We start from the raw sequence: 24,235 nt of genomic DNA on the forward strand, positions 1-24,235 counted from the left end.
TTAGAAAAAATCAAATATTTTATAAGAACTGTAATATTTTACAAGCTTCCATCCCAAGAGGTAAAAACCGAAAAAGTAGCAAAAAGAATATGTTTTCCTTCAATGATGATATAATCCTACACAAGTCCCCGGGTCAAACCCGATTCCACAACCCGTGTCCACATCCAAATACAGTCAACCCCTACCTAGTCCTCCGCGTCCGTCTCTCCGAAACGATTTCGTGACTCAAACCGTCCCCCAGAAACGTCTTCGCGGCGTCCAAGCTCGGAAAATACGTCGGCTCCAGGAATATCTGACTCAGCGCGTCGCCGGACTCCGGGCTCACCACGACCCGGTTCCCTTTCGCCTCCAAGCTCCCCATCAACACCACCAGCACCTGCTTGTACGCGAAGAAGAAACGTTTCACCGCCGATTCTACAGTCTGCATCGCCTGAAGGAGATGGATCTTCTCCGACCCGGTTTTCTCCGAGTAGAGCCTCATCGCCGCCTCCTGGATCCTCGGCCCGCCCATCGGGTCCACCTCCACTCCCAGCACGTTCGGAACCTTGTGCTTCAAGTCCTTACACAGCCTGGTGATCTCCACCAGTCCCTTCGACCTGAAGCAAAACGACTCCGTATCGTCCACCGTCTTGATCTTCAACTGGTTCTTGAGCCGGAGAAAGTCCTCCGGGTCCATTAACAGGTGGAGGTCCTCGATTTCCGCCAGAAGCTTCCAGACGCGCTCGATCAGGTAACAGTCGGTGGCGGCCTTTTCGAAGTCGCTGGACTCGACGCGGCGGTTCACGCGCTTCAGGAGCTCGTGGCAGGCAAACACCCACGACTCCAGGACCTGGTGCGTGGTGTACACCGCCTGGTTCTCTAGGTTGTCGATGTGGCTATCGTACGGGCTCCTCTTTAGCAAATGCAGCTCCGACGGCTTGCAAACGGCGTCGTAATCCAGGTTCGGTTTTCCGGCGAGGTTCGGCTCGCCGAGTCCAAGAGTGTAAGGACAGCTCCGCATCTCGCACTCGATCGAGTACAGGATCTTCTGCGCCATCGACTCCGACTTCTGCCACGCGGAGAGCCGCGGCAGCAGGCTGGCCTCGCTGGTCCGGCTGACCACCGTGCTCTGGCCGGAGCCCCTCCACACCTCGGCCAAGCTCCCGTTGCGAGCCAACGCGCCGCCGGACGTGCTCAGATCAACGATCGGCGCCGCTCCGCGCGTCTCGCTGTCCTCCTCATCGTCCTCGATCAACAAAGCGATGAGCTCAACCTGACTAGTAATAAGCGACTCGAGGCGGCGCCGCCACTCTCTCCGGTTGGCGTAGGGCCTCGGGTCGGAGAGGACGGTGGAGACGAACCGGAAAGAGATCTCGAGAGCCTGGAGAGCGGGCTTGAGAATGGACTCGCTTTTCCAGGCGGGGAAGTCGGTGGAGCACCAGAGCTTGCGGAGCTCGGGGAGGCGGAGGTAGTGTTCGTAGGTGGAGCAGGCCTGCTCGGAGGCGGGGGAAATGTCGGACTGGATTTGGGCGGCGCGGAAGGAGCCGGGGATGGAGAGGTGGTGGAGCTTGTTGGAGAGCCTGGGGGATTTGCTGGGTATATCTGAGGAGACCATTTTTGCTTTCCAATCCAAATCAACCATATTTAGCAAGATTTAGAAATATTTTGAAATTTTGAAGAAGAAGAAATTGGATGGTGTTTTTAGGTCAAATTTGAGTTTGGGCTCAAATTGAGGAGTAATGGATTAGGGAGAGGTATTTATAGGGCAGCACTCCCACAATGCTAAAGGCGTGTAGAATGGGCAGGAAATTTTGGAACGTCGCGGTTTTCGTGAAAATTAAAAATTAAAATTTAGAAAAAGAAAAAAGAAAATGGTATTTTAGGGGAGATGAAGCTTATCCATTTGACCAAACGACTGACATATACGGTGTAACGGAGCATTTGTTTGAATTTGATTTGGGAAAGGAATAATATACGACGGGTCGAGCGGTTTAAAGAGTTGGACCGTGGTCATTGTTGGGTCGGGTTCGATGAAACGCACCTACCGCACACCGCCTTCTTTGGACTTTTTTAGTTGTCACCAACTTTGATTTTCAACCTAACAAAATTCCCTGTTTCTAATCTTATCCATAATTTTCCAATTTTCTCTATGTTTTTTCAATTTTTTGTTTGATTATTTCTCACAATGAAGAGTTTTTTAATTTTCATTTTCGCTATGAAGTAAATATATATTTAATTTATTTAATAAAATTCTGTATTAAAATTTACGGTATAAGATCCAACAGATAACTAGTCATTAATTTATAAATGTAATATGTTTTTTTTTTGATGTAAGATTATCTATAATGCAAGTCCAATTACACAACATTTCTTTTGTTAATTGAATCCCTGAGAAATCAATTTGGAAACATATTATTTTAGGGATTTATCGACCGATTAAACCAATAGGTAAATTTAAAGAAATTTATTTTTTGAGCACTTTAGATAAGGATGATAGATTTTACGAATATTAATTGCAATAAAGCTGGAGAATGGAGATGCATAGCTTCCCAATAGTGAGGAAACAATTTTATATTAGGGCTTGTGATTTTGCCAGCCATTACAGATGGATAAGTTTACATATATTGTATCGAAGATATTACATAAAATTTTATAATATGTATTTCTTGAGCACGTCAATAGTTGTAGGTTTGTAACCGAACCTTTCTGGTCAGTTTCAGATAAAATTATCCTTGTGGCTTCCTTCGTTCCTGGGATGCTTCCTGCTTTTTCTGCACGTTTTGTCCAATTTCGGATTGGGGTTTGATTCTTCTTCTGTTTTCTTCGGGGAAGAAAATGTGGTCTATTTTATATATAACTGCTGGTCAAAATCTTAAGAAGGTGACATGAGCATTAAGTGTTTTTAATCACGCACTTAAGCCATTGCTATTGAAATTAAATTGAGGCTCTGAGATAATGGCCTTTCAGTTACATTTGAAGGTGTACGTATGTAGACCAGTTTTCTAGGGTTATCCACAACCCTAAAATCAGGGGCCTAGCTCCTGGGAATTGATTGAAGACAAAAATGCCAACTGGGTGTTACAAAAGTGGAGTGATGTGGATTAGGCTTTAGCAGTCTGTTAATATTTTGCATTCACATCATCTCTATTCGAGTCTAGCTAGTGTCATTGATATTGCGAATCCATTTTGGCCGTAGTCCGTAGAATACATAAATCAAGTTGATTAGGGTTTTGTTTTCTTTTAGAATTACTTGAGTCCAGAGTCCAAAATGTAGGATTCGTTTTCCTAATTTGCTGTGAGATTATTCTTACTAAAATCATGCATGTATCTGTCAATTTTAGTGTCCAGTCTTATCGAGCAGACTATTTCTTCAATGAATCCTAAGGTTCCACGAGTTGTATTAAGATTGATTACAGACATGTGCAATTGTGCATGATGACTATTCTCAAGGGTTGATATTGTTAAGGTCAAGAGTCATAGTGACAAACATATATTAACAAATCAGTCACACAATTTAATCATGAACACTATATATCTACCAGTCAACATATATACAACCACGGATGAAAGTCACTAAAATGCAACATACGATTGTCAATGTACAATCTCAAAAGTCATCTATTAGTATTGATCCTAATAAAATATGTCGGTGAAAAAAACACCGTTGAAATTGTCATTAAATTTTCGTAGCTTCTTTACGCAGCCCTAACCAAAAATAGTAAAACTTGATGGAAAAAGCAAAGACAAAATTAAGAAGTAATAATGGAAAAAGAAGCACAATGGGTGGACTATAAGTCTATAATATCCAAAACCCTAGTGGAAAAATTCAATTCAAACTATGGGGGCACAGCTAGCCATTCTTTCCGTTGGGTTTTGGATAACCCTCCTCCTTAGTACTTGTCCCATTCCCACCACCACCACCTTTTTTCAAAGGTTGGCTTTCGCCGTTTCGAACCTTCACCTCACTTTGGCTCCTCGCTCCATTGGACTCCTTCTTCTTCCCGCGTTTACCGCTCCAAAACTCCACCGATTTTCTCCGGCCACGCGTATCGGGTCCTGATTGGTCAGCGGACTCCATCAGTGCCCTCCAACTCGGCGACTCTTGGTGGCCAACTAATCACGCGGGGGGTAGCCATGTGAGACCCGACACGTGGCGTGTCCGTCACGTGCGCCACCCACTCTGATCCACTTCACATGTCGGAAACGCACACGTGGGAGGATCACTGTTCACCGGCGGTGCCTAACAACTAGTAACAAGCCCATTCGGATGCCCGCCGCGTGGGGTAACTAGCTAGGGTTTTCATGTATAGTTGGGAAGATGGTAATAGTTAGTTGGCTTAGACGTCAATGCTCGTGTATGGTGTTGGTGTATGGATTTGGATGCCGACTTATAAAAGCAAAGCACACAAAGAGAATGCCAGATGTTCGGAGCACCTAGTTTTTAGTGGATTTGGATTCTGGGCATCCATGAGTAGTAGGGTTCATTTGCACTCAACATTTCATTTTCTTTGTTGATGGATGACTCGGTATAAATTAATAGCCATGCCCTCATCCGCAAGCAATTTAAACCGATAACATTATTCGAGTGTCAGAAAAAGAAAAAGCATGTTTATTTTAGCAAAAGAATATGTAATGAAAGTAATTTTGATAAGATGATCATCTCGCTAACTAAAGGTAGCGTATATTTAGCTCTCGTTTGAGTACTCCTAACCTAATTTAGTGCTAACTAGATCTAACCTAGTTTCGTATATTTAATGTGAAATATGATAACAAATGCTAAAACAAAAATCAAACCATTAAGTTTCATGTTAACCGTTAAAACTCATTAAGTCTCGTTAAGAAAGTAACAAAATCTTATAAACTTGGTGTAAAAAAAGAAGCGCACATAAATCTTATACACTCGGGGTTTCATTTTAAAAGTTGAGAGTTGAAGATGTTGTCATGAAAATTGAGAAATGGATTACGATGAAATTAGTGATATGCATTAGGGTTTCTAATATATATTAGATAAAGAAACTAAATTTACAAGAATATCCTTATATTAATGGTTCTTATCATGTTAACGGATTAGCACTCAGCTAAACCATTAAAATTCTTGTTCTTATCGTGGTGTATGAAACCAAACCGATCTACCTCAAACAATGGTTATAATTCCATTCGTGTTCGTGTCATGTTATTGTATTGTGTGTAATTTTATCAGATCTAATGTTAACCCAATTCTCAACCCTTACTTATGACTTAAGCTAATCTAAAGGCTTCATATATTCCTATTGATTAATATTTGTCCCTTTGGAACTTCTTTATTGATGGATAACGTAGTTGCCATTAGCTGCTAGAATATATGTTCCAGCTTACAAGAACATGTCAATGGATATCCTCCATATGGGAGAAATGATTTTTTAATTAGAGGGATTTTCTACTGGCTTTCAACAACTAGATTTTTATTTTCTTAAATTTTTTATTCTTGAAAATGTATGAGCAAAGATGACTGGGGACAAAAACGTGTGCTGCAATATTTGACTTTTAGAGGGGAAGTCAATTGTCGGCTAGGAGTGGTTTCCTAGCAAGGAAGCATGTTTTGAGGCAGAGATTGGGGCTATAATTATTAATTCCTTCCCTTCCGCAATTCTATCCAGTTACTTTCGATCTTTGCTGATAGGAATGAATCGGAATCTCAATCTGCTACAATGTTTTAGAGCTTCTGTTTCAGAAGCATCTAGCTAGCTTAGCAAGAATAGTATATGTTCCAACTTCTTGACCCAGAACCAGAAGTATAATGAAAACGATGTGAGAGGATGAGAAAATTGTACAGATGGCAATTCTGTGTGCGCTTGATCATAGTCAACTGGAGATTAAAGTATATTATAAAAGTCAGAGATGGAGATTAAGCTAACTAGGTCGACGAATTTTCTATCAGTTACTTTGCCCAGGTCCACGTTTTGTGACTTGAATTATACCAGCACCATTAAACCACTGTTACAGATCAACTTAAAGGAAAAAAAATTGACTTCCATTCATGAATGAAATGAATATGCTATATATTATTGTGGGCATTGTAGCTAGATCTACTTTGATCTGAGAGTGATAGAGATTAGGGATCGGGAGGAGAGAAAATGACCATATGATGAAAACAGATATTATCTGAAATTGATTGTTGGAGCTTTGCATCAAATGTATGAAGCACTCACGCAACGAATGCCACGTTAGGAAACACAAGTATTTGTTCTTCCATGCCTTGTTTGGATCTCTATCGATTGAATACACAATATATATGTTCATGAATTGTTCTGATCATTTTCTCTCGTGACGACATCATACAATTTAATTTAATAATTCTAATCAATTTGATAATACACAGGAAAAACTCTTAAATTCGAACCAATATAATTCAATTATTGGCTTTTGACCTGGATAGTTCTTACATGTGAGATTCATGTAAAACTTTACGATTGTTGAACCACTTACAAGAAAAGAGATCATTCTCGAAACCTCTCATTTACACGCGAACTTACTCTAATCGATAACGTCCAAAAGTGTACTCACTAAACCCATTAAACTTCTCTTACCTTATTGGTTAATTGCTCTATCAATCATCTTGTTCTGTGCAGTAGTACTGGAAGCAACCCTAAAGAATATCCCAGAAAAAAGGAGAAAAAAAACAATACGTACTATAACTTTACACTCCCGTGTAGAACTCAAACTCGATCCTCTCTTGCACATCATAAATCATTTCCCCAAGTGTCTATTTCCAATTTTCTAACGGTATAATCAATTAGATCATGTCTAATTAACCAAAGAAAAATTAATAGAATAGATAAACAAAGTTGGCCGGTTTAGTTAAGATTTCTTGTCTGTCTAGCTCAATATTTCGACGTCGGCCATTCTTGCGTCATGACCCATGAGACTTGTAAACCTCATAAAATAATCAATTATTTATGCTTAATTAAGATTCAGAAATCATGGCATGCACTGTTGCAAATTAGTTGTTGTGTGAGATAACTTCTAAGTTTAAAATATCCAAAACACCACCCCTAATTAACTAATGGCGTTGTGGCTGCACGATGTGAATGACTCTCTTCGATTTAAACAAGGAAAACAAAAAAAAGCAAGATAAAGACCAGAACACCATGGATGTTGATGATGTCCAAGTTTCTAACAGCTCGATGATGCATGTTTTAGTGGGAATGCTAGACATTACGTGCTGGGAGTGTTTTAGGGTTGCAATTGTTTTGCCTAGCTTTTGAGAGTCAAAGGGTCATAAAAATATGTATGAAAGTGTATTTGGCCGGAGGAAGAGGGAACCGATGGGACTAGGTTAAGGGAAATGCTGGGGCACAAGCCCGACCATTTTTTATGACATGGTTGTTTAGAGGATTAGGAGCTGACATCTTACAGTTCCAACAGTGTATGAACTCTTAACTCGCAATTAAGCAAAATCTTCCTATTTGCAACTCTATTGTAAAAGAAAGTCCTAACATGATATGTCTGGTTACATCCCTAGCTTTTCTAACCGAAGAAAAAAGGCCCAGGCCATAGCAAACCCATCCTATGACATGTACCATAGGAATTTCTATGTGTGGAGTAAACTAGGAATCCTTATCAAAGTAGGAATGTTTTGTCCGACATGACCGGGAAATGTGATCCAGAACAATTCAGAGTTTCGTTCTTCGGTGCAGAAGTGTGATCGAGAAATGCGATGGCATCAAAATCTGTAATCACAGAGAGACGAGAGGAGACAACGAAACTTGATAAATCATGCATTACACATTAGTTGTTTCTACTTATGAGCCAAGTTCAAAGTGCAGAGTCCGAAATGTCCAACACCCTGGTTGCTTTGAGCATAGATAGGTAGATTGAGATTTGTCACAATTCTAACCCTGGTTGCTTTGTGTGCATCATGTTAAGGCTTCCAATCTCTACACACTGATCTTCATAAACAATGAACAAGATAAAGGCCGTGCCTGCTAATCAGCCCAATGGGACAAATACACAAAAGAGCAACTAACAAGACCACTTTAAGATTGTGTTAATATTTATTCAGACACCTTACCTGCGTATTAAGTCACCGAATTGAATAATGAGGCATCAAATAAAAGAGTCATTATGAGAAAAACGAATATCATGTTCTCGTTTAATATACATGGTGATCGGGTTACAGTTGAACGGGCTAACTGATCAGTTGAAGAAACAAAGAACTAGCTAAGAGAGCCCATTGAAAAGTCACCAACTTGTGAGAGCCCAGCCCAACAACTGAGCTTCATGCACCCAGCTTATATGTTCATATGCTTTCATGTGATCACCCTTCTTCTTATGAACTCTTTCTTTCCTGCCAGTGTTGCAAATGCATTTGGAAATGAAATGGATCGCGTGGCTTTACTCAAACTCAAAAAACCCATAGCCACCGATCCAAATGTGTTCTTGAACTCATGGAATGAATCTCTTCACAGAGTAGTAGCCTTGAACCTGCTACAAGGCCATGATTTAAATGGCACTATAATACCTTTCATTGGAAGCCTCTCCTTTCTTAGGTAAATCAACCTCTAAATCAACAGCCTCTCTGGCAACATTCCACACCAAGTTTAACACTTGTCCCGACTGCGCCATCTCAATGTCAGTGAGACTATGTTGGAGGGGGAGATTCCAGGTAACTTGACCTACTGCTCTGAATTGAGCAATGAGCATCCTTAACTTTCAAACCATCTAAAGGGAAAAATTCCGCCGGAGTTTGATTAATTGTTGAAGCTAATGAGATTTAATCTTTCCACCAACAATCTGACAGGAGATTGACCAAGAAGAAGCTGAAAACTGGTGATCCATTTACTACTTTCTGATATTAACAAGGACTTCTTTCTATATGTAGTCATATGTTGCATTTCAGTAATCAGTTTGATTTATACATCCCCTGCATATCAGTCGATGTTAATCAAACCTTCCTCGTATTTATACAATCTGTAAATAATCTCATTTCCTTTTTATCTGAGTATAATGTAGAGGAACCTATTATTAAGATAACGGCGCATTTCAAAGGTGCATTTCTTGGTGCTTTTAGTTCTAATCTTGATATTTCAAGTTTAGTAACAGCTGAGATAATGACAGTTATTAAGGTAACTAAACTAGCTTGGCTTTGAGATTGGAAACATGTGTGGTTGGAGGTTGACTCAACACTAGTTCTTTATTTCCTTAAATCACCCAATTTGGTGTCTTGGCAATTTCGAGTGGAATTGAGTAATTGTTTGCACTGCATCTCTCAAATGCAATTCTGATGCTCTCGATCATATATTTCGTGAAGGGAACCAAGTTGCAAATGCTGTTGTAAAATGTGGTCTCACTTCAACTACTATGGTCTGGTGGGACTCACCCCTAAATTTTGTTGTTTCTCTTTGCAATAGGAATTTTATTAGACTTTCTCATTTTTGCTTTTGATATATTATTCTAACCCAATATTTTCTTAGATGGGCTAGCCCAGACCTATTTCGATTATTCAATCAGCCAGCCTGAGTATGGCTTGAAGCTCGGACGGACCCATTTTCCTCTAGCAATATATAATAGCCTCAATGTTCATGTACATGGAAGAAACAAGTTTCAGCTAAATTATGTGAGTGCTTGATAAATCTTAGGTATGAGTTGTTTATTCTGTGGATTTCCCCTCACAGCGGATGGAGCTAGCAATGTTGCAGCTTAGTTAAGTGCTGTACTTATGAAGGACTCATGGATTTAGTCCCTATTTATTTGAAGGCTTTGGATAACTGAAGTTAGCTAGCTACTTCATGATGTTATTAAGGGGTCACTCCTTTTGGTTGTGACTTGGAGGTCAAAGTATCCACTGAAGAAACTTTAAAGACTCCCTGAACCGTGGACGACGCTAGAAACTAGTCCAAAGTTGAAACAAATATGATTCTAAAGCTACTGCTGTCAAGTGTCAAGTATCAACAGCAACCTTGAGTAGTCTTTGCCTTAACTTGTAATTTGGGTTAAAAGAGCTCAAGTCAATTTCACTAGCTAGGCAAAGAGAGACCTTCAAACCCTTTAGAGACATGATGGTGAGATCAATCTCACAATTGCGTGAGATCAATCTAAGTTATAGTCTCTAATTTTCTCTAAGAGACTATGACTGAGAAGAACCATCTATACAACGTACCTCAAGCTCCTGGTCCTCGTCCATACGGGTTATCAACCATAATTGAACCAAAACCAGAAACTGAACTTTAGCATATAAGTCCAGCAAGTGAAACTAATATTGATCCATGTATATATGATATACAAATTTCATGAGGTGATTATTATTAGTTACTACAATTTTATTCTCTTCGTAGCCGGATAGACTTCAAAACAAGCTCTTATTTTGTATTCCGTGAAATTGGGGGCGACAGAGAAATAACAAGCTAGCAAACAATATTTCTGCGCCAGTAGGCCAAGAATAGACCATAACGCAAAGAAGATAAATATGTTCAGTCATCTTTGGTACTTGTGAACATAACTCTGTTCATATAGGTTGCAATATTCTTCTGTATATGTGGATAGACCATCGAGATAGCAGAACCACTAACTAATTTCCAATAAAATTCTTCTATCTATATCCTATTTTATACCAAAGACAAAAATACTACATTAGATTCCTGCCCTGCCTTGATCCTCAACCATATATACTTGAACCAAAACTAAACCATAGCTTGAATTTAAATAAAGATAACAGTCGGCCAGTCCATTTCAATTAAGATACAATCTTAATAGACATTACCGACCAGCTAGTCTGCAAGTGATTACTTATTTCCCAGATTTTCCCAAACCTCGAACTAATTCAAAGTCATCCTAGTCATCTGTTTTATCTAATAATATCGAATAATGCACATTGCCCAGTGCTGTTGTTAGTTTTCTCTAGAAGAAAAGTAGCACTAATTAGTGCAAGGCTGCTTCCAAGTCTCTTCCGCTACCAAAATTTGACGTCCACCATCCCAAGGCCATTTAAGTCCAAGTCTTTAGTCTCTCCCTGTTCCCTGCGTCAACAACACTGATAATAACCGATGAGCCATAGCTTAAGACTCTGCTCTATGTAAAGGATGTATTAAATACCATGCACATTTTGAAAGCCTCAACTTGATTTGCCTTGCCTACTAGCTTCCTGCTGCTTACACAAACTGAATGGAGAGTTTCAAATACCTTCATGTCCTGACCCTTCTCCTTTTCACCAACCTTCTCCAACCTAGCACTGTTGTAAGTTCATTCGGCAATGACACCGATCACTTGGCTATGCTGAAATTCAAAGATTGCATAGGCACCGATCCACATGAGTTGTTGAACTCATGGAATGACTCCGTTCACTTCTGCAAATGGCAAGGAATTACTTGTGGCAGACGGCATCAAAGAGTAACAGCGTTGAACCTAGCTACCAAACGCTGATTTGCATGGGACCATATCACCTTACATTGGCAATTAACCTCTCCTTTCTCAGGACCTTCAACCTTCTAAACAACAGATTCTCTGGCAAAATTCCGAAACAAGTTGATCGTTTGTTCCGACTGCGTCATCTCGATCTAACTCTCAACATGTTGGAGGGGGAAATTCCAGTCAATCTGACTTTCTGCATGGATTTAAGCTTCATCAGCATTGGATTAAACCACCTTACCGGCAAAATTCCTTCAGAGATTGGCTCATTTAGGAAGCTTGAGTATCTCATTCTAGAGAAAAACAATCTGACGGGACCCATCCCACCTTCCATGGGGAATCTTTCTTCACTCAAAGGATTTTCCTTCAATGAGAACAATTTGGTGGGCACTGTTCCAGAGGAGATGGGCCGATTGAGGAGCTTATCTGTTTTGGCTATTGGTCCGAATCAACTCTCTGGTATGATCCCTCCTTCCATTTTTAACATATCATCTATGACCAGCATCACAATTACTCTAAATGCGTTTAGGGGCATTATTCCACCTGCAATAGGCCTAAACATGCCTAATCTCCTAGAAATAGGCATTGCTGGAAATGAGTTCTCCGGGCCAATCCCAGCTTCTTTATCAAATGCTTCTCAGCTTCAATTAATTGATATTGCGGAAAATAACTTTGCTGGCCAACTTCCCACAAGTCTTGGATATCTTCAAAATCTCTGGCGGCTCACCATGTATAATTGTAATCTAGGAAGTGATTCGTCTAATGATTTGGAAATCATATCATCGTTGACAAATTGCAGTAATCTGAAACTTGTTGATATGAGTTATAACAATTTTGGAGGTGTTTTGCCTAAATCCATAGCCAATTTGTCAACCCAATTGACTCACCTCTGCGTGGGAGTAAATCCCATATCAGGAATGATTCCTGAAACGTTACCGAATCTCAACAACTTAATATTCTTAGCCATGGATGGTAGCCTATTCACAGGTGTAATCCCTGCTTCTCTTGGTAAATTCCAAAAGCTGCAATCATTGAATTTAAGAGGTAATAGATTATCAGGACAGATCCCATCTTCTCTCGGCAACCTCACTCAATTGTACGGAATCGACTTATCAGCAAATAAATTACAAGGAAGGATTCCTCCAAGTATTGGAAATTGCCTATATTTGCAGCTGATGGCTATGTCAGAGAATATACCATCACAGGTGATTAGTCTGTATTCCTCTATCTGGCTCAACTTATCGCAAAACTTGCTAACTGGCATTCTACCTGTAGAAGTGGGTAAGCTGAAGAATATCAATACACTGGACATCTCTGGAAACAATCTGACCGGAGAAATACCAGAAACAATTGGGAAATGTCAGAGCCTTGAATATCTTTACCTACAAGGGAATCTCTTCCACGGTATGGTACCTTCTTCTTTGGCTTCTCTGAGAGGTCTTCAGTATCTAGATCTTTCACGAAGCAACTTGTCAGGACAAATTCCAAAAGATCTACGGAGACTTACATTCTTGATATATTTGAACCTTTCGTTCAATAATCTGGAGGGTGAGGTACCGAAAGAAGGAGTTTTTCGAAACATGAGTGCAATATCACTGGATGGAAATACCAAACTTTGTGGTGGTGTTTCAGAATTGCAGCTACCAGCATGCCCCATCAATGTACCAAAGCAGAGAAAGTCACATGGTTTCAAACTAAAGTTCACAATTTCTTTAGCCGCGGGATGCTAGCTCTCTTCTGTTTGCGGTCATCTTAGCACTTCATTGGAGGAGAAAAACTCAAAAGAAGAAACCATTATCTGTAGTCTCATCCATCAGCTTTCTTTCAAAGGTTTCATACCAGACACTTCATCAAGCTACTGGCGGATTCTCTCCAAGCAATCAAATTGGATCAGGAGGTTTTGGCTCTGTATACAAAGGGATTCTTGATCAAGAAGAAAACAATGTTGTTGCTATTTGTAGAATCGTGTAAATCTTATGTAATTATGATTCCTATTTAGGTAGGTTATCATGTAATTATAGGAATATCTGTTTCCTATTAGGGTTAGACGACTCCTCTTGTCCTTGTATATATACCCCTTTGTGGATGAATAGAATTATTATTGAAAACCCTAAATCAAAGTATTCTTTTCTACTTGGTATCAGAGCAGGTTCAATCCTTTGAACTTGCCTGCATCCTTTGAATCCTGAATCCTGAATCCTGAATCCCAAAGCACACCACAAACCGCTGCGTACCACCACCATTAAAATCAAGTCATCCTTGAATTTTTTGAAACCCTAGAAAAACCAAACCTGAAAAAAAAAACCCAAATTCCTCCATGGCCGGACCTGCAATTGAAGGCGAACAGTCAAATCCCGAGACGACAATGGTGTCAGCCTCACCGATCATCCATCACCACTACACCACCCAACAAGACAATTCTGCTTTCCCCACAAGTGTTGTCTTGAATGAATCCAACTACACCATATGGGCTCCTCTTATGCGAATGCGCATTGGAGCACGAGGGAAGGTTGGTTATCTGACCGGAGTAAAGGCTGAACCCGCCATGAATTCTGCAGAGTATGAAGCTTGGGCCACAGACAATGAAAAGGTGAAAAGTTGGCTCATTGACTCCATGGAATCCTCTCTCATGAACCGGTATATTCGTCTTCCTACTGCAAAAGATATTTGGGAAGCTGTAGAGAAAACCTTTTATGATGATTCTGATGAAACCCGAATCTTTGAGTTGAACAAAAAGTGTTTTGAAGCAAAACAGAATGGAAGGCCAATCCCGACCTACTACAATGAGTTAGTGGCAATGTTCCAGGAGATTGATCAAAGGGCGGCCTCTCAACATGATAATGTTGCAGCTGTCGTTCAAGAAACTTCAGCCATGTCCCGGATGCGTGTTCACATGTTTTTGAGTGGACTTGACCAAGAGTATGATCAGGTGCGTGGAGAAATCCTGCGCAAGGAGCCTAAATTCTCCTTGGAGCAGAGCTATGCTTACATTCGCAAGGTGCAATCAGAGAAACAAGCTATGGGGCGTTCTGTGCAAACTGAATCTTCTGTGATGGCTGTTCAACGCCGACCCGGTCCTCCTCCAGGCTTCTCAGGTCCTTCTCCACGCCGTCCTCACGACAAACCAAACCCATACGCAAACAAAAAATGTGTTGTCTGTGGGGAATTAGGTCATACCAAGGAGCGGTGCTATGAAGTGATTGGCTACCCTGATTGGTGGGACTTCACCAGGAAACCGCGAAAGAATCCGGGCAAGGCGGCTATTGCTACTACAGAGGAAGAGCATCTAGACAATGCCTCCGCTAATGTAGCACAGTCAGGTATGAAGGGTAAGGTTACTTTGAATAATACATGGATAATTGATACAGGTGCATCTGATCATATGACCAATGACCCTAGTCTTGTGAAAAACCTTAGACGTTCCCCTCAAAATATTGTCTCTACTGCTGATGGTACTCCTACTCCGGTCACTAGAGAAGGCTCTATTGTTATATCTGATACCCTAACCCTGGAATCTGTCCTAGTTGTTCCCTCACTAGCCTATAATCTCCTATCTGTTGGTCAAATTATTTTGGCACTTACATGTATTGTGACCTTCTATCCATCTTTCTGTGTGTTTCAGGACATTCTGACTCGGCGGATTCTTGGTTATGGTGTTAGAAGGGGAAAATTATACTACCTGGATCTGACAGAGTCTGGAGAAAAACAGAAGCATCTTTTGGGGCAAGCTAATCAGATTAATGGGGTAGAGCATGCAAAGGAAGCTGTATGGTTATGGCATCGCCGTTTAGGTCATCTATCTTTTAGTTATCTTAAGAAACTGCAGCCTCATTTGTTTTCGGTTGTCAGTGATTTAGATTTCCATTGTGACATTTGTGAACTGGCCAAGAGCCACCGTATTTCATATTCACCAAGTCTTAATAAAAGTCCCGTTCCTTTTATGAAAATCCACTCTGATGTCTGGGGGCCTGCAAAGATTCCCTCTCTTTCTTGAGCTCGATATTATGTCACATTTATTGATGATTGTACTCGCATGACGTGGGTGTCATTACTGAAGAATAAGAGTGAAGTATTTGGGTTGTTTACTGATTTTCACAAAATGGTGACTACTCAGTATCAACAATCTATTAGAGTGTTTCAATCTGACAATGGTGGAGAGTTTGTGAATGGCCCTATGTTTGAATTTTGCCGGTCACAGGGGATTCGTCATCAAACCTCCAACTCTTATACTCCTCAACAGAATGGTTTGGCAGAACGGAAGAACAGACAGTTGATGGAAGTTGTTCGGGCTTCATTGTTTGGCATGAATGTACCTCGGTCTTATTGGGGAGAAGCGGTGAAGTCTGCAGCATACCTCATCAATCGTACTCCTTCCCGGGTAATTGAGTTTCAGAATCCCCATCAAAAGCTTCATACACTCTTGACCATCCCCTCTCTGCCTAATTTGGAACCCCGAGTGTTTGGTTGCACTGCTTATGTTCATATACCAAAGCCACACCGAAGCAAACTTGATCCCCGTGCGAAGAAGTGTATGTTTGTAGGTTATGCCGAGTTTCAGAAGGGCTACAGATGTTATGACCCGCTCACTAACACCGTACACCTCTCTCTTGATGTCTCATTCCGTGAATCTGAGCCATATTACCCATGGGGAACTTCTCGGTCTTCCCTTCAGGGGGAGAAAGGTTGTGAAGGGAATCCTATTTGTGATTTTGATGTCTTTGAAGACTTGGAAAATTTGGAGGAGCGATTTGAAGGACGAACAGCCAAAAACGATCGATCGCCAGGGACAAACGATCGATCGTTTCCAGAGACAGAAACTTCCAGTGGACAAAACGATCGATCGCCAGAGACAAACGATCGATCGTTTCCAGGGACAGACACAAACGATCGATCGTTTGGAGAGAACGATCGATCGTTACAACAAACAGGGACTGAGGCAGAAGCAGACACCACAAACGATCGATCGTTTGAAGCTAACGATCGATCGTTTCCTGATATGACGGGTTTGGAGAATTTGAATCAAAATCCAGATGTATCTGAAGCTCACACACAAGATATTTCCCCTTCTACATCACCAACTGAAGATTCCGCTCAGAATGATCCACCTCAGGTACCCCTAAACTTTAATGAGTCTTCTGGGTTAGAAAGTGTTGAGTCTAGGAAATCACAAAGGGTTACCAAGGGAATCCCAAAAAAACAATATGAACCAGATATCAAAGCCAAAGCTAAATACCCCATAGCTAACTTTATATCTAACCATAGGATTTCCGGGTCACATGCACTTGTTGTTGATCAATTATCTACTGTATCTATTCCTAGTAACGTGCAGGATGCATTGAAGGATCCGAAATGGACAAGGGCGATGAATGAAGAATTGGAGGCCCTTCAGAAGAATGCAACATGGGAGTTAGTACCTATGCCGGTTGGAAAGAAGACTGTAGGATGTCGTTGGGTGTTTACTGTGAAGCTCAATGCTGATGGAACTATTGATAGATACAAGGCTAGGTTGGTTGCCAAGGGATACACACAACGTTATGGAATTGATTATGAGGAGACTTTTGCACCTGTGGCAAAAATCAATACTGTTCGGATCCTAATCTCACTTGCAGCAAACAAAGATTGGCCCTTGCACCAGTTTGATGTGAAGAATGCGTTTCTTAATGGGAATTTAGAGGAAGAAGTGTACATGGATGTGCCTCCTGGTGTTAAGAATTATCCAAGTGAAGCTGGCAAGGTGTGTAAATTGAGGAAATCGTTGTATGGCCTGAAGCAATCTCCAAGAGCATGGTTTGGAAGATTTTCAAAGTCCATGAGAGCTTTTGGATACAAACAGAGCAATTCTGACCATACCTTGTTTATCAAGCGGAAGAATGGCAAGATTACAGCTCTTATTGTGTATGTGGATGACATGATTGTTACAGGGGATGATCCGAAAGAGATGAATGAGTTGCAAAAGTATCTGTCAAAGGAATTTGAAATGAAAGATCTGGGACAACTGAAGTATTTTCTGGGTATTGAAGTTGCGAGGTCTAAGAAGGGAATTTCTCTGTCACAGAGGAAGTATGTTCTTGACTTACTGGCTGAAACGGGGATGCTGGACTGCAGTCCAATTGAGACACCCATTGAGATGAATCACAGACTTGCCATTTGTCCTGATCAAGTTCCAACTGATAAGGGAAGGTATCAACGTCTTGTAGGAAGGTTGATTTATCTTTCACATACTAGACCTGATATTGCTTATGTTGTGAGTGTTGTCAGTCAGTTTATGCATTGTCCTAGTGAAGAACATATGGATGCAGTTTTTCGGATTTTGAGGTATTTGAAGATGGCGCCAGGTAAAGGATTACTGTTCGAGAAAAAAGATGAATTGGAAGTTGTGGGATACACAGATGCAGATTGGGCTGGTGATAAAACTGACAGGCGGTCTACATCTGGGTACTTCACGTTTGTAGGAGGGAACCTTGTCACTTGGCGTAGCAAGAAACAGAAAGTTGTTGCCAGATCAAGTGCAGAAGCTGAATTTCGAGGTATGGCACATGGAGTCTGTGAAATGTTATGGATTCGTAATGTCCTGAAAGATCTAGGTTACAAGCTTAAACAACCTATGGATTTGCATTGTGATAATAAAGCTGCAATTGAGATTGCACATAACCCAGTTCAGCATGATAGAACAAAGCATGTGGAGGTTGACCGTCACTTTATCAAAGAAAATCTTGACAGAAAGGTTATTCGGTTTCCATTTGTAAACTCAGAAGAGCAGTTAGCTGATGTTCTTACTAAATGAGTGTCCAGGAAGATATTCGACAGCTCGGTTGACAAGTTGGGCATGATAGATATCTATGCACCAACTTGAGGGGGAGTGTAGAATCGCTGTAAATCTTATGTAATTATGATTCCTATTTAGGTAGGTTATCATGTAATTATAGGAATATCTGTTTCCTATTAGGGTTAGACGACTCCTCTTGTCCTTGTATATATACCCCTTTGTGGATGAATAGAATTATTATTGAAAACCCTAAATCAAAGTATTCTTTTCTACTCTATTAAGGTCCTCAACCTTCAACTGAAAGGTGCTTCCAAGAGTTTCATGGCAGAATGCAATGCACTAAGAAATATCCGGCACATGAATCTTGTGAAAATCTTAACATGTTGCTCCAGCACAGATTACAATGGTAATGACTTCAAAGCTCTAGTTTTTGAGTATATGTTAAATGGAAGTCTAGAGGAGTGGCTGCACAGAGAAAACCAATCTAGGAGCTTGAATCTTCTTCAAAGATTGAATATTGCTGTTGATGTGGCGTCTGCGTTGTGTTATCTTCATGACCATTGTGAACCACAAATCATTCACTGCGACATGAAGCCGAGCAATGTTCTTCTTGACGATGACATGGTTGCTCGTGTGGGTGATTTTGGGTTAGCGAGACTCATCTCAACGACCGCAGACTCCTTTGACGATCAAAGTAGCACAGTCGGGATAAAGGGAACCATTGGCTATGTTGCTCCAGGTAACAATGTTCCACTACTTAAAATTCTTAAATTTTATCTACATGTTTTTTGAAGATAAATATGAACATAGACAGAATATAACGAATAGGAGCATGGCAGCTTATGTTTAAGCCCTAACAAATGTCTAAGTACATGTTGGCAAGCAATGTCTAAGATATGACATCTCAAAGACTGTAATAAGACAAGACATAAATGATCTCTTTCTCTAAGATATATAGAAAAGATATTCATGATGAAATTGATCTGTCTTTCTATCTCAACCAATTATTGAATTCATGTTGTTTAATGCATTTATACATTACTAACCATTGATAATGAAAAGGTTCTCATGCTAGTCTGATCAAGAAAAGAAACTTTGCGTACTACGGTAGTTAGGTTCCAAATTGTACACAGAGAACTGATAGACATAATTGTTTTATGAATTGCAGAGTATGCAGTTGGTGTTGAGCCATCAAAACAAGGGGATGTTTTTAGTTATGGGATCCTTGTGTTGCAATTGTTCACGGGAAGAAGACCTACCGATGAAATGTTTGTAGACGGTTGCACTATCCATACTTTTGTGAAGACGGCCATACAAGGAAGACTTATGCAAATTGTGGATCCTACTCTTATTGTCACTCTAGAAGAGACTGCAACTTTAACAACAAACAATGAAGTGACCAGCATCTGTGGTTACAACAATGAAATCGAAGCAGATGAAGACAACATTGACAATGAGAATTTAAGCAAGATGAACACTTACGTGTGGAAGTGCATACTTCCAACCCTTAAGATTGGACTTGCATGCTCGGAAGAATCACCAAGGAATAGGATGTCTATGGAGGAGGTCCACAGGGAGCTACACCATATTAAAAATGCTTACACTAGTGTTGACAGCCGTCGAGAGAGGCCAAGAAGAAGCTAATTAAACAAGAGGTGCTGTTATTTTCTTCTTTATGATATGTGCAACAAAATGATATTTTTTGACTTTTTTCATTTCTTTTCTTATTCATCCATTCTTTCATTTCTTCTTTATCACTGCATAATCCTTATGGTTTTTTTTGTTCAAATAACTTATACAGTATGGCATGGGAAGCTAGGTGTCAATATTCTCTGAGTTGTACTACTGGAGACATCTACATGCGAGATAATATTCTGATAGTGTGGAAGAAATAAGTAGTAGCTACTATAAATTGTGAGTGCAGGCTATGAGTTGTTTATTGTGTAGATTTCTCCTAAAAATCGATCGAGACTAGCAATGTTGTAGCTTAATTATGTGTAATAAGTGATGCGTGTAATCCAATTGGGTTTGTGAGAATTCTCAGAAAAGGTAAACCATTGTAACTATAATTTTGTTTTGCGTAAATGGAAACTTAGTTCAGAACCTAGACTTGAATTAGATTCAATTTAGTGTCCAAAATGAAAAAAATATTTGTTTTGCGTAAATGGAAACTGAGATCAGAACCTAAACGAATCCAATTCAATTTAGTGTCCAAAATGAAAAAAAAAAAAAAAAAACATTGCCTATGAGTGTTATCACACGTACATGTCAATATGTCACAACCCACATGAATCCCACATTAAGAAATACAATCTTACCTACCGCTTTATCACCCACCACTTCTTATTATGTTCGATGAACAATCCAAACATTAAATTGTTTTCCTTGGCCGGGATATAAGGTCCACAGCACGACACTCCTTCATTTATAATATTAAAAATCTTTGGGACTAGGCAAGAGAATGAACCATATCACTCCATCAATTCAAAGTGAATGTGCACAGGTGCACACATTCTGTTCTTATGTCCCAAGTTCAGTTCAAATAAAGCGCTCCAAGCCATCAACATGAACACCAAGGAGATAAAACTAATGAACAATACCAATAAATCCTCAAATACCAAAACATAACAATCTCAAAATCATAGCATAATTCAGGAAATGATAATTCCCGCAGAACAAAATACAAACGTCATTGTCAAAGTCTTGTTAACCAGTAATTACTTAAACATAACTACTTAATCAAACAAACTGAAACCCATGTCATCATCGGACTCCTCAGCAGGCTCTTCCTTCTTCGCTTCCTCTGCAGCTGCAGCAGGGGCAGCCCCACCACCGGCAGCTGCGGCAGGAGCAGCCACGGCAACAGCAAACTTGGAAGGATCCTGCATTCATTTATCACAATTAGTACATGCAATAAAAAGGAACATATTTCACAAGTAACCCTGCTAAAGCTATAGATACAGAAAGTATAATATAAATGTGTTATTACCTCGAGATACTCCTTGACCTTATCAGCTTGAGGGAAGGAATACTCAGTAGCCACAGCAATTGCCAACACATTCTTGTATGCATTGAGGAACATATGTGGTGCAGCTGCAATTGTTGGGTAGGAAATGGCCAGTGCCAATGCTGTGACATTGGAGACACCAGAAGCAAACTTAATCATAAGATCATCCTCAGTAAGATTAAGCACCTCTGGGCTGAAGACAGATCCATTGTCATACACCATCTGGACAACAAGACCATAAGAGAATGGCCTGATCCCAAGCTTGGCAAGAAGGGCAGCCTCAGAAGACCCCACCTTGTCACCCTTCCTGATAAGTTCAACAGGGGTAATGATTTCCACAGTACCCTTGTTAATCTTGGTTGGAATGTTAAGCACCTGAAATGGGAAATGTGTTAAGAGTCAAAAATTCAGAGTCGTCAACAAATAAATAATACAGTGATCCTGAATGTTGCAAACCTGGAAGAAAGATGTCTGGGATGGGTCGAGACCAGTGTTGCCAGGAGGAACAACGACATCAATAGGAGCAACCAAACCAACACGAGCAGGAGCTCCAACCTATACAATCATCAAAATTAGCTATGAGATTAGGCAATTTTGGTGAAATTTTATTGCAACACCCCAAACACACTCGCATATTAAATAGCAATCCAACAAACAAACTATCACAGTAACCTAAACTAAACAACATTTTGAAGAGTAATATATCTAACAGAGTATTTCACTAGAATAACAAAACCTGAATTTTGATAAAAAAAAGATATGAAACAAAAAATTACAGTGCCAAAACAGCTTTATTATAAATTTATCAAAGTTCACTGCCCTTGTAAAAAATCACACTTCAAATAGAATTCAGCTATGCAACAAAGTATTACAGTGCACCAAGCAAAGATTTTAACGATAACATATCTCAGTATTATTACCCAGTACAAAATCACCCAATCTCCGCAAAACAGTTATAATCAAGTCATAATCTAGAAAAGTGAACATAAAAATAGTAACACTTGTGTCTCAACAGTGCCAATAAATACAAAAATGCAAGCAACCAAAACATCAGCAAAGAATTCAATTTTTTTTATAATTTACAGTGATATCAGTATCACTAGCACTAATTTCATTGCATCCGTTCCATAATACTTTTTACACTTGGATGATTAACACGAAAACTTCAAATTCAACAATTATGCTATGCTAAACAGCTTTATATTAATACACATAAGCCATCAAAGATCAATACAAAACCACTAAAACCAAATCAAAACCAAAAACCGAGTAAGCTCACCTTGTACTTAGCAACCTCCTCACTGACTTCCTTCAAATCACCCTTGGTGAAGATCAAACCAACATTACCCTAACACCAAATCAACAAACCAAGTCAATTTAACCTTCACTACCTTCACTAGAGTCAAAAAGTAAAGAAAACCAGTACAGTAAAAACACGCAGTAAAAAACTGAAAACTCACCACAAGGAGGGGGACGAGGTTGAGGTAAGCATCGTTACCGGTCTTGGCAGCATGAATCTTGATGGACCTCTTCATCATGGTGTTCTTCCCCATGAGCACAGTGGAGTCGCCGCGGAGACCCTTGCGGATGTTCTGGAGCTGATTGGAGCCGACGTTATCGGCGGCGACGATGAGCACCTGGCCATAGTCCTCGAGAAGCTTGCAGAGCTTGGCGTCGTAGTTGATCTTCTTCTCGGCCTTGGAGAGCTTGCCCATTGTTGACGATGGGTGAAACCTAAAGGTGGGGGTTAGTGAAAAGATGAGAGGATTAGTGGGGCGGAAAATCGAGGGCCAAGAACGAAGCTTAGGGCTCGGTCAAGGCGGACAGCTACGGCGCTGTCTCTTTAACCTCTCACTTTTCAGGGGAGAACGCTAGGGTTTTGGGAGATCTGGAAAACCTAGAGTAGAGGCGCGGGTAGAAGATGAAGTGGGGGAGAGGGAGGGTTTATATAGTGGTTAGGGTTTGGGGGTTTTTAAGGAGACCTAGATCTGACGGTTGTGGTTTGTTGTTGTAGAATTTGGGTCTAAGTGTGGTTCTTAAGAAATTGGACTACGGGCCTTGTGCCTTGGGCCTTGGGCTATGAACTATGCCACAAATTTAAAGAGGGACTTTACAATATCAAATATCAAATGCTACCAAAACGGTATTTGTTAATATGATTGATCTTTTTCGATTCAAAAACGGAAAAACCAAGGAATTGCACCAAATTGAAATGAATTGACGGAAATTTAACCAACCAGTTGATCAATCATCTAAATTGAACTAAACCAAGCTTGCATTACAGATTTTTATTAGTTCTTAAGAAATTGGGCTACGGGCCTTGTGCCTCTATGCCACAAATTTAAACAGGATTGGCCCATTTTTGATTTTTTTTGCACCAAACCGAACTGAATTCACGGAAATTTAACCGAAACATACCGAACTGAATCTGTTGATTGGGTATCAAAAATAAATCAAATCGAGGTTGAGTTGCAGATTTCGATTAGTTCTTCAGAAAAAAGGACAAAAATTAACGGAACAATTGAAATTTAAAAGAGACCTAGATCTGACGGTTGTGGTTTATTATTATTGTGAAATGGGATCCGGTGGTTTCGGCGGTTTTACATTTGAGCGTGGTTCTTATGAAATTGGGCCTTGAGCTATAAACTATGCCACAAATTTACCAAGGAATTGAACCGAATTGACGGAAATTTAACTGAAACGTAACCGAACTAAACCAGTTGATCGATCATCTAAATTGAACTAAACCAAGCTTGCATTGCAGATTTTGATTAGTTCTTAAGACAATCAGATAAAAATCGACGGAACATTTGAAATTAAAATTTACAAAATCATTTTTTTATAAGTGAGTAATTCCTAATGAGTAATATTCTATCATAGAAACTCTCAAAACATTTTTTTTTTAGGGGAATGAAAGACTAATTCATTGATTGAGCATCATTACAATCGTTGATTAAACTAGCCTCCACAGACGGAGGAATACCTGAAAAGAAATCTATTTGAAAATTATCATGCTTGGCCTCCTGAGCCAAAATGTGGGCCACACCATTGGCCTGTCTAGCTACTTTAAAAACACGGGTTGCCAAAGCTTCATGTAACAG

General features: G+C 40.1%; 5 protein-coding genes across 6 annotated transcripts; 3 read left to right on the forward strand and 2 right to left on the reverse strand.

The window, feature by feature from the left end:
- Window positions 1–1,720, reverse strand: LOC133714616 (nematode resistance protein-like HSPRO2). Its single transcript, XM_062140769.1, has one exon. It carries the CDS (start codon window positions 1,619–1,621, stop codon window positions 182–184), a length of 1,440 nt encoding a protein of 479 aa, XP_061996753.1. The 5' UTR covers window positions 1,622–1,720; the 3' UTR covers window positions 1–181.
- Window positions 1,721–11,099: 9,379 nt separating this feature from the next.
- Window positions 11,100–13,311, forward strand: LOC133717590 (LRR receptor-like serine/threonine-protein kinase EFR). The gene has a single exon (XM_062144308.1). It carries the CDS (start codon window positions 11,307–11,309, stop codon window positions 13,089–13,091), a length of 1,785 nt encoding a protein of 594 aa, XP_062000292.1. The 5' UTR covers window positions 11,100–11,306; the 3' UTR covers window positions 13,092–13,311.
- Window positions 13,312–13,694: 383 nt separating this feature from the next.
- LOC133717591 (uncharacterized) lies at window positions 13,695–15,287 on the forward strand. Its single transcript, XM_062144309.1, has 2 exons — window positions 13,695–14,681; window positions 14,984–15,287. Exons 1-2 carry the CDS (start codon window positions 13,727–13,729, stop codon window positions 15,019–15,021), a joined length of 993 nt encoding a protein of 330 aa, XP_062000293.1. The 5' UTR covers window positions 13,695–13,726; the 3' UTR covers window positions 15,022–15,287.
- Window positions 15,288–17,686: 2,399 nt separating this feature from the next.
- LOC133716891 (probable LRR receptor-like serine/threonine-protein kinase At3g47570) lies at window positions 17,687–20,228 on the forward strand. The gene is made up of 4 exons (XM_062143536.1): window positions 17,687–17,709; window positions 18,388–18,866; window positions 19,296–19,782; window positions 19,929–20,228. Exons 1-3 carry the CDS (start codon window positions 17,687–17,689, stop codon window positions 19,769–19,771), a joined length of 978 nt encoding a protein of 325 aa, XP_061999520.1. The 3' UTR covers window positions 19,772–19,782; window positions 19,929–20,228.
- A 480-nt stretch (window positions 20,229–20,708) lies between these two features.
- LOC133715494 (large ribosomal subunit protein uL10) lies at window positions 20,709–23,067 on the reverse strand. Of its 2 annotated transcripts, XM_062142007.1 has the most exons (6): window positions 22,595–23,067; window positions 22,414–22,482; window positions 21,591–21,689; window positions 21,117–21,509; window positions 20,857–21,009; window positions 20,709–20,812 (listed from the first exon to the last, which is right to left on the reverse strand). In XM_062142007.1, the coding sequence occupies exons 1-5, from the start codon at window positions 22,847–22,849 to the stop codon at window positions 20,863–20,865; spliced, it is 963 nt and encodes a 320-aa protein (XP_061997991.1). In that variant the 5' UTR covers window positions 22,850–23,067; the 3' UTR covers window positions 20,709–20,812; window positions 20,857–20,862. The 2 variants fall into 2 exon arrangements, with proteins under 2 accessions (XP_061997991.1, XP_061997990.1); XM_062142006.1 differs by having other exon boundaries at window positions 20,709–21,009; window positions 22,595–23,066.
- Between the last annotated feature and the right edge of the window lie 1,168 nt (window positions 23,068–24,235).

This window comes from Rosa rugosa, chromosome 6, assembly GCF_958449725.1.
Source record: "Rosa rugosa chromosome 6, drRosRugo1.1, whole genome shotgun sequence".
NCBI lineage: Eukaryota > Viridiplantae > Streptophyta > Magnoliopsida > Rosales > Rosaceae > Rosa > Rosa rugosa.

What these genes read in the sequence shown, in the direction of transcription:
- LOC133716891 (XM_062143536.1), top strand. Translation starts at nt 17,687, where the DNA reads ATGGCGCCAGGTAAAGGATTACT. An exon ending in GCGCCAGGTAAAGGATTACT is followed by an intron (nt 17,710 to 18,387) that starts GTTCGAGAAAAA and finishes CCTAAATCAAAG; the next exon opens with TATTCTTTTCTACTCTATTA. An exon ending in CATTGGCTATGTTGCTCCAG is followed by an intron (nt 18,867 to 19,295) that starts GTAACAATGTTC and finishes TATGAATTGCAG; the next exon opens with AGTATGCAGTTGGTGTTGAG.
- LOC133715494 (XM_062142007.1), bottom strand. Translation starts at nt 22,849, where the DNA reads ATGGGCAAGCTCTCCAAGGCCGAGAAGAAGATCAACTACGACGCCAAG. An exon ending in AGGAGGTTGCTAAGTACAAG is followed by an intron (nt 21,690 to 22,413) that starts GTGAGCTTACTC and finishes ATGATTGTATAG; the next exon opens with GTTGGAGCTCCTGCTCGTGT. An exon ending in AGGTCAAGGAGTATCTCGAG is followed by an intron (nt 21,010 to 21,116) that starts GTAATAACACAT and finishes AAATGAATGCAG; the next exon opens with GATCCTTCCAAGTTTGCTGT.
- LOC133717591 (XM_062144309.1), top strand. Translation starts at nt 13,727, where the DNA reads ATGGTGTCAGCCTCACCGATCATCCATCACCACTACACCACCCAACAA. An exon ending in CGCTAATGTAGCACAGTCAG is followed by an intron (nt 14,682 to 14,983) that starts GTATGAAGGGTA and finishes TGTGTGTTTCAG; the next exon opens with GACATTCTGACTCGGCGGAT.
- LOC133717590 (XM_062144308.1), top strand. Translation starts at nt 11,307, where the DNA reads ATGGCAAGGAATTACTTGTGGCAGACGGCATCAAAGAGTAACAGCGTT.
- LOC133714616 (XM_062140769.1), bottom strand. Translation starts at nt 1,621, where the DNA reads ATGGTTGATTTGGATTGGAAAGCAAAAATGGTCTCCTCAGATATACCC.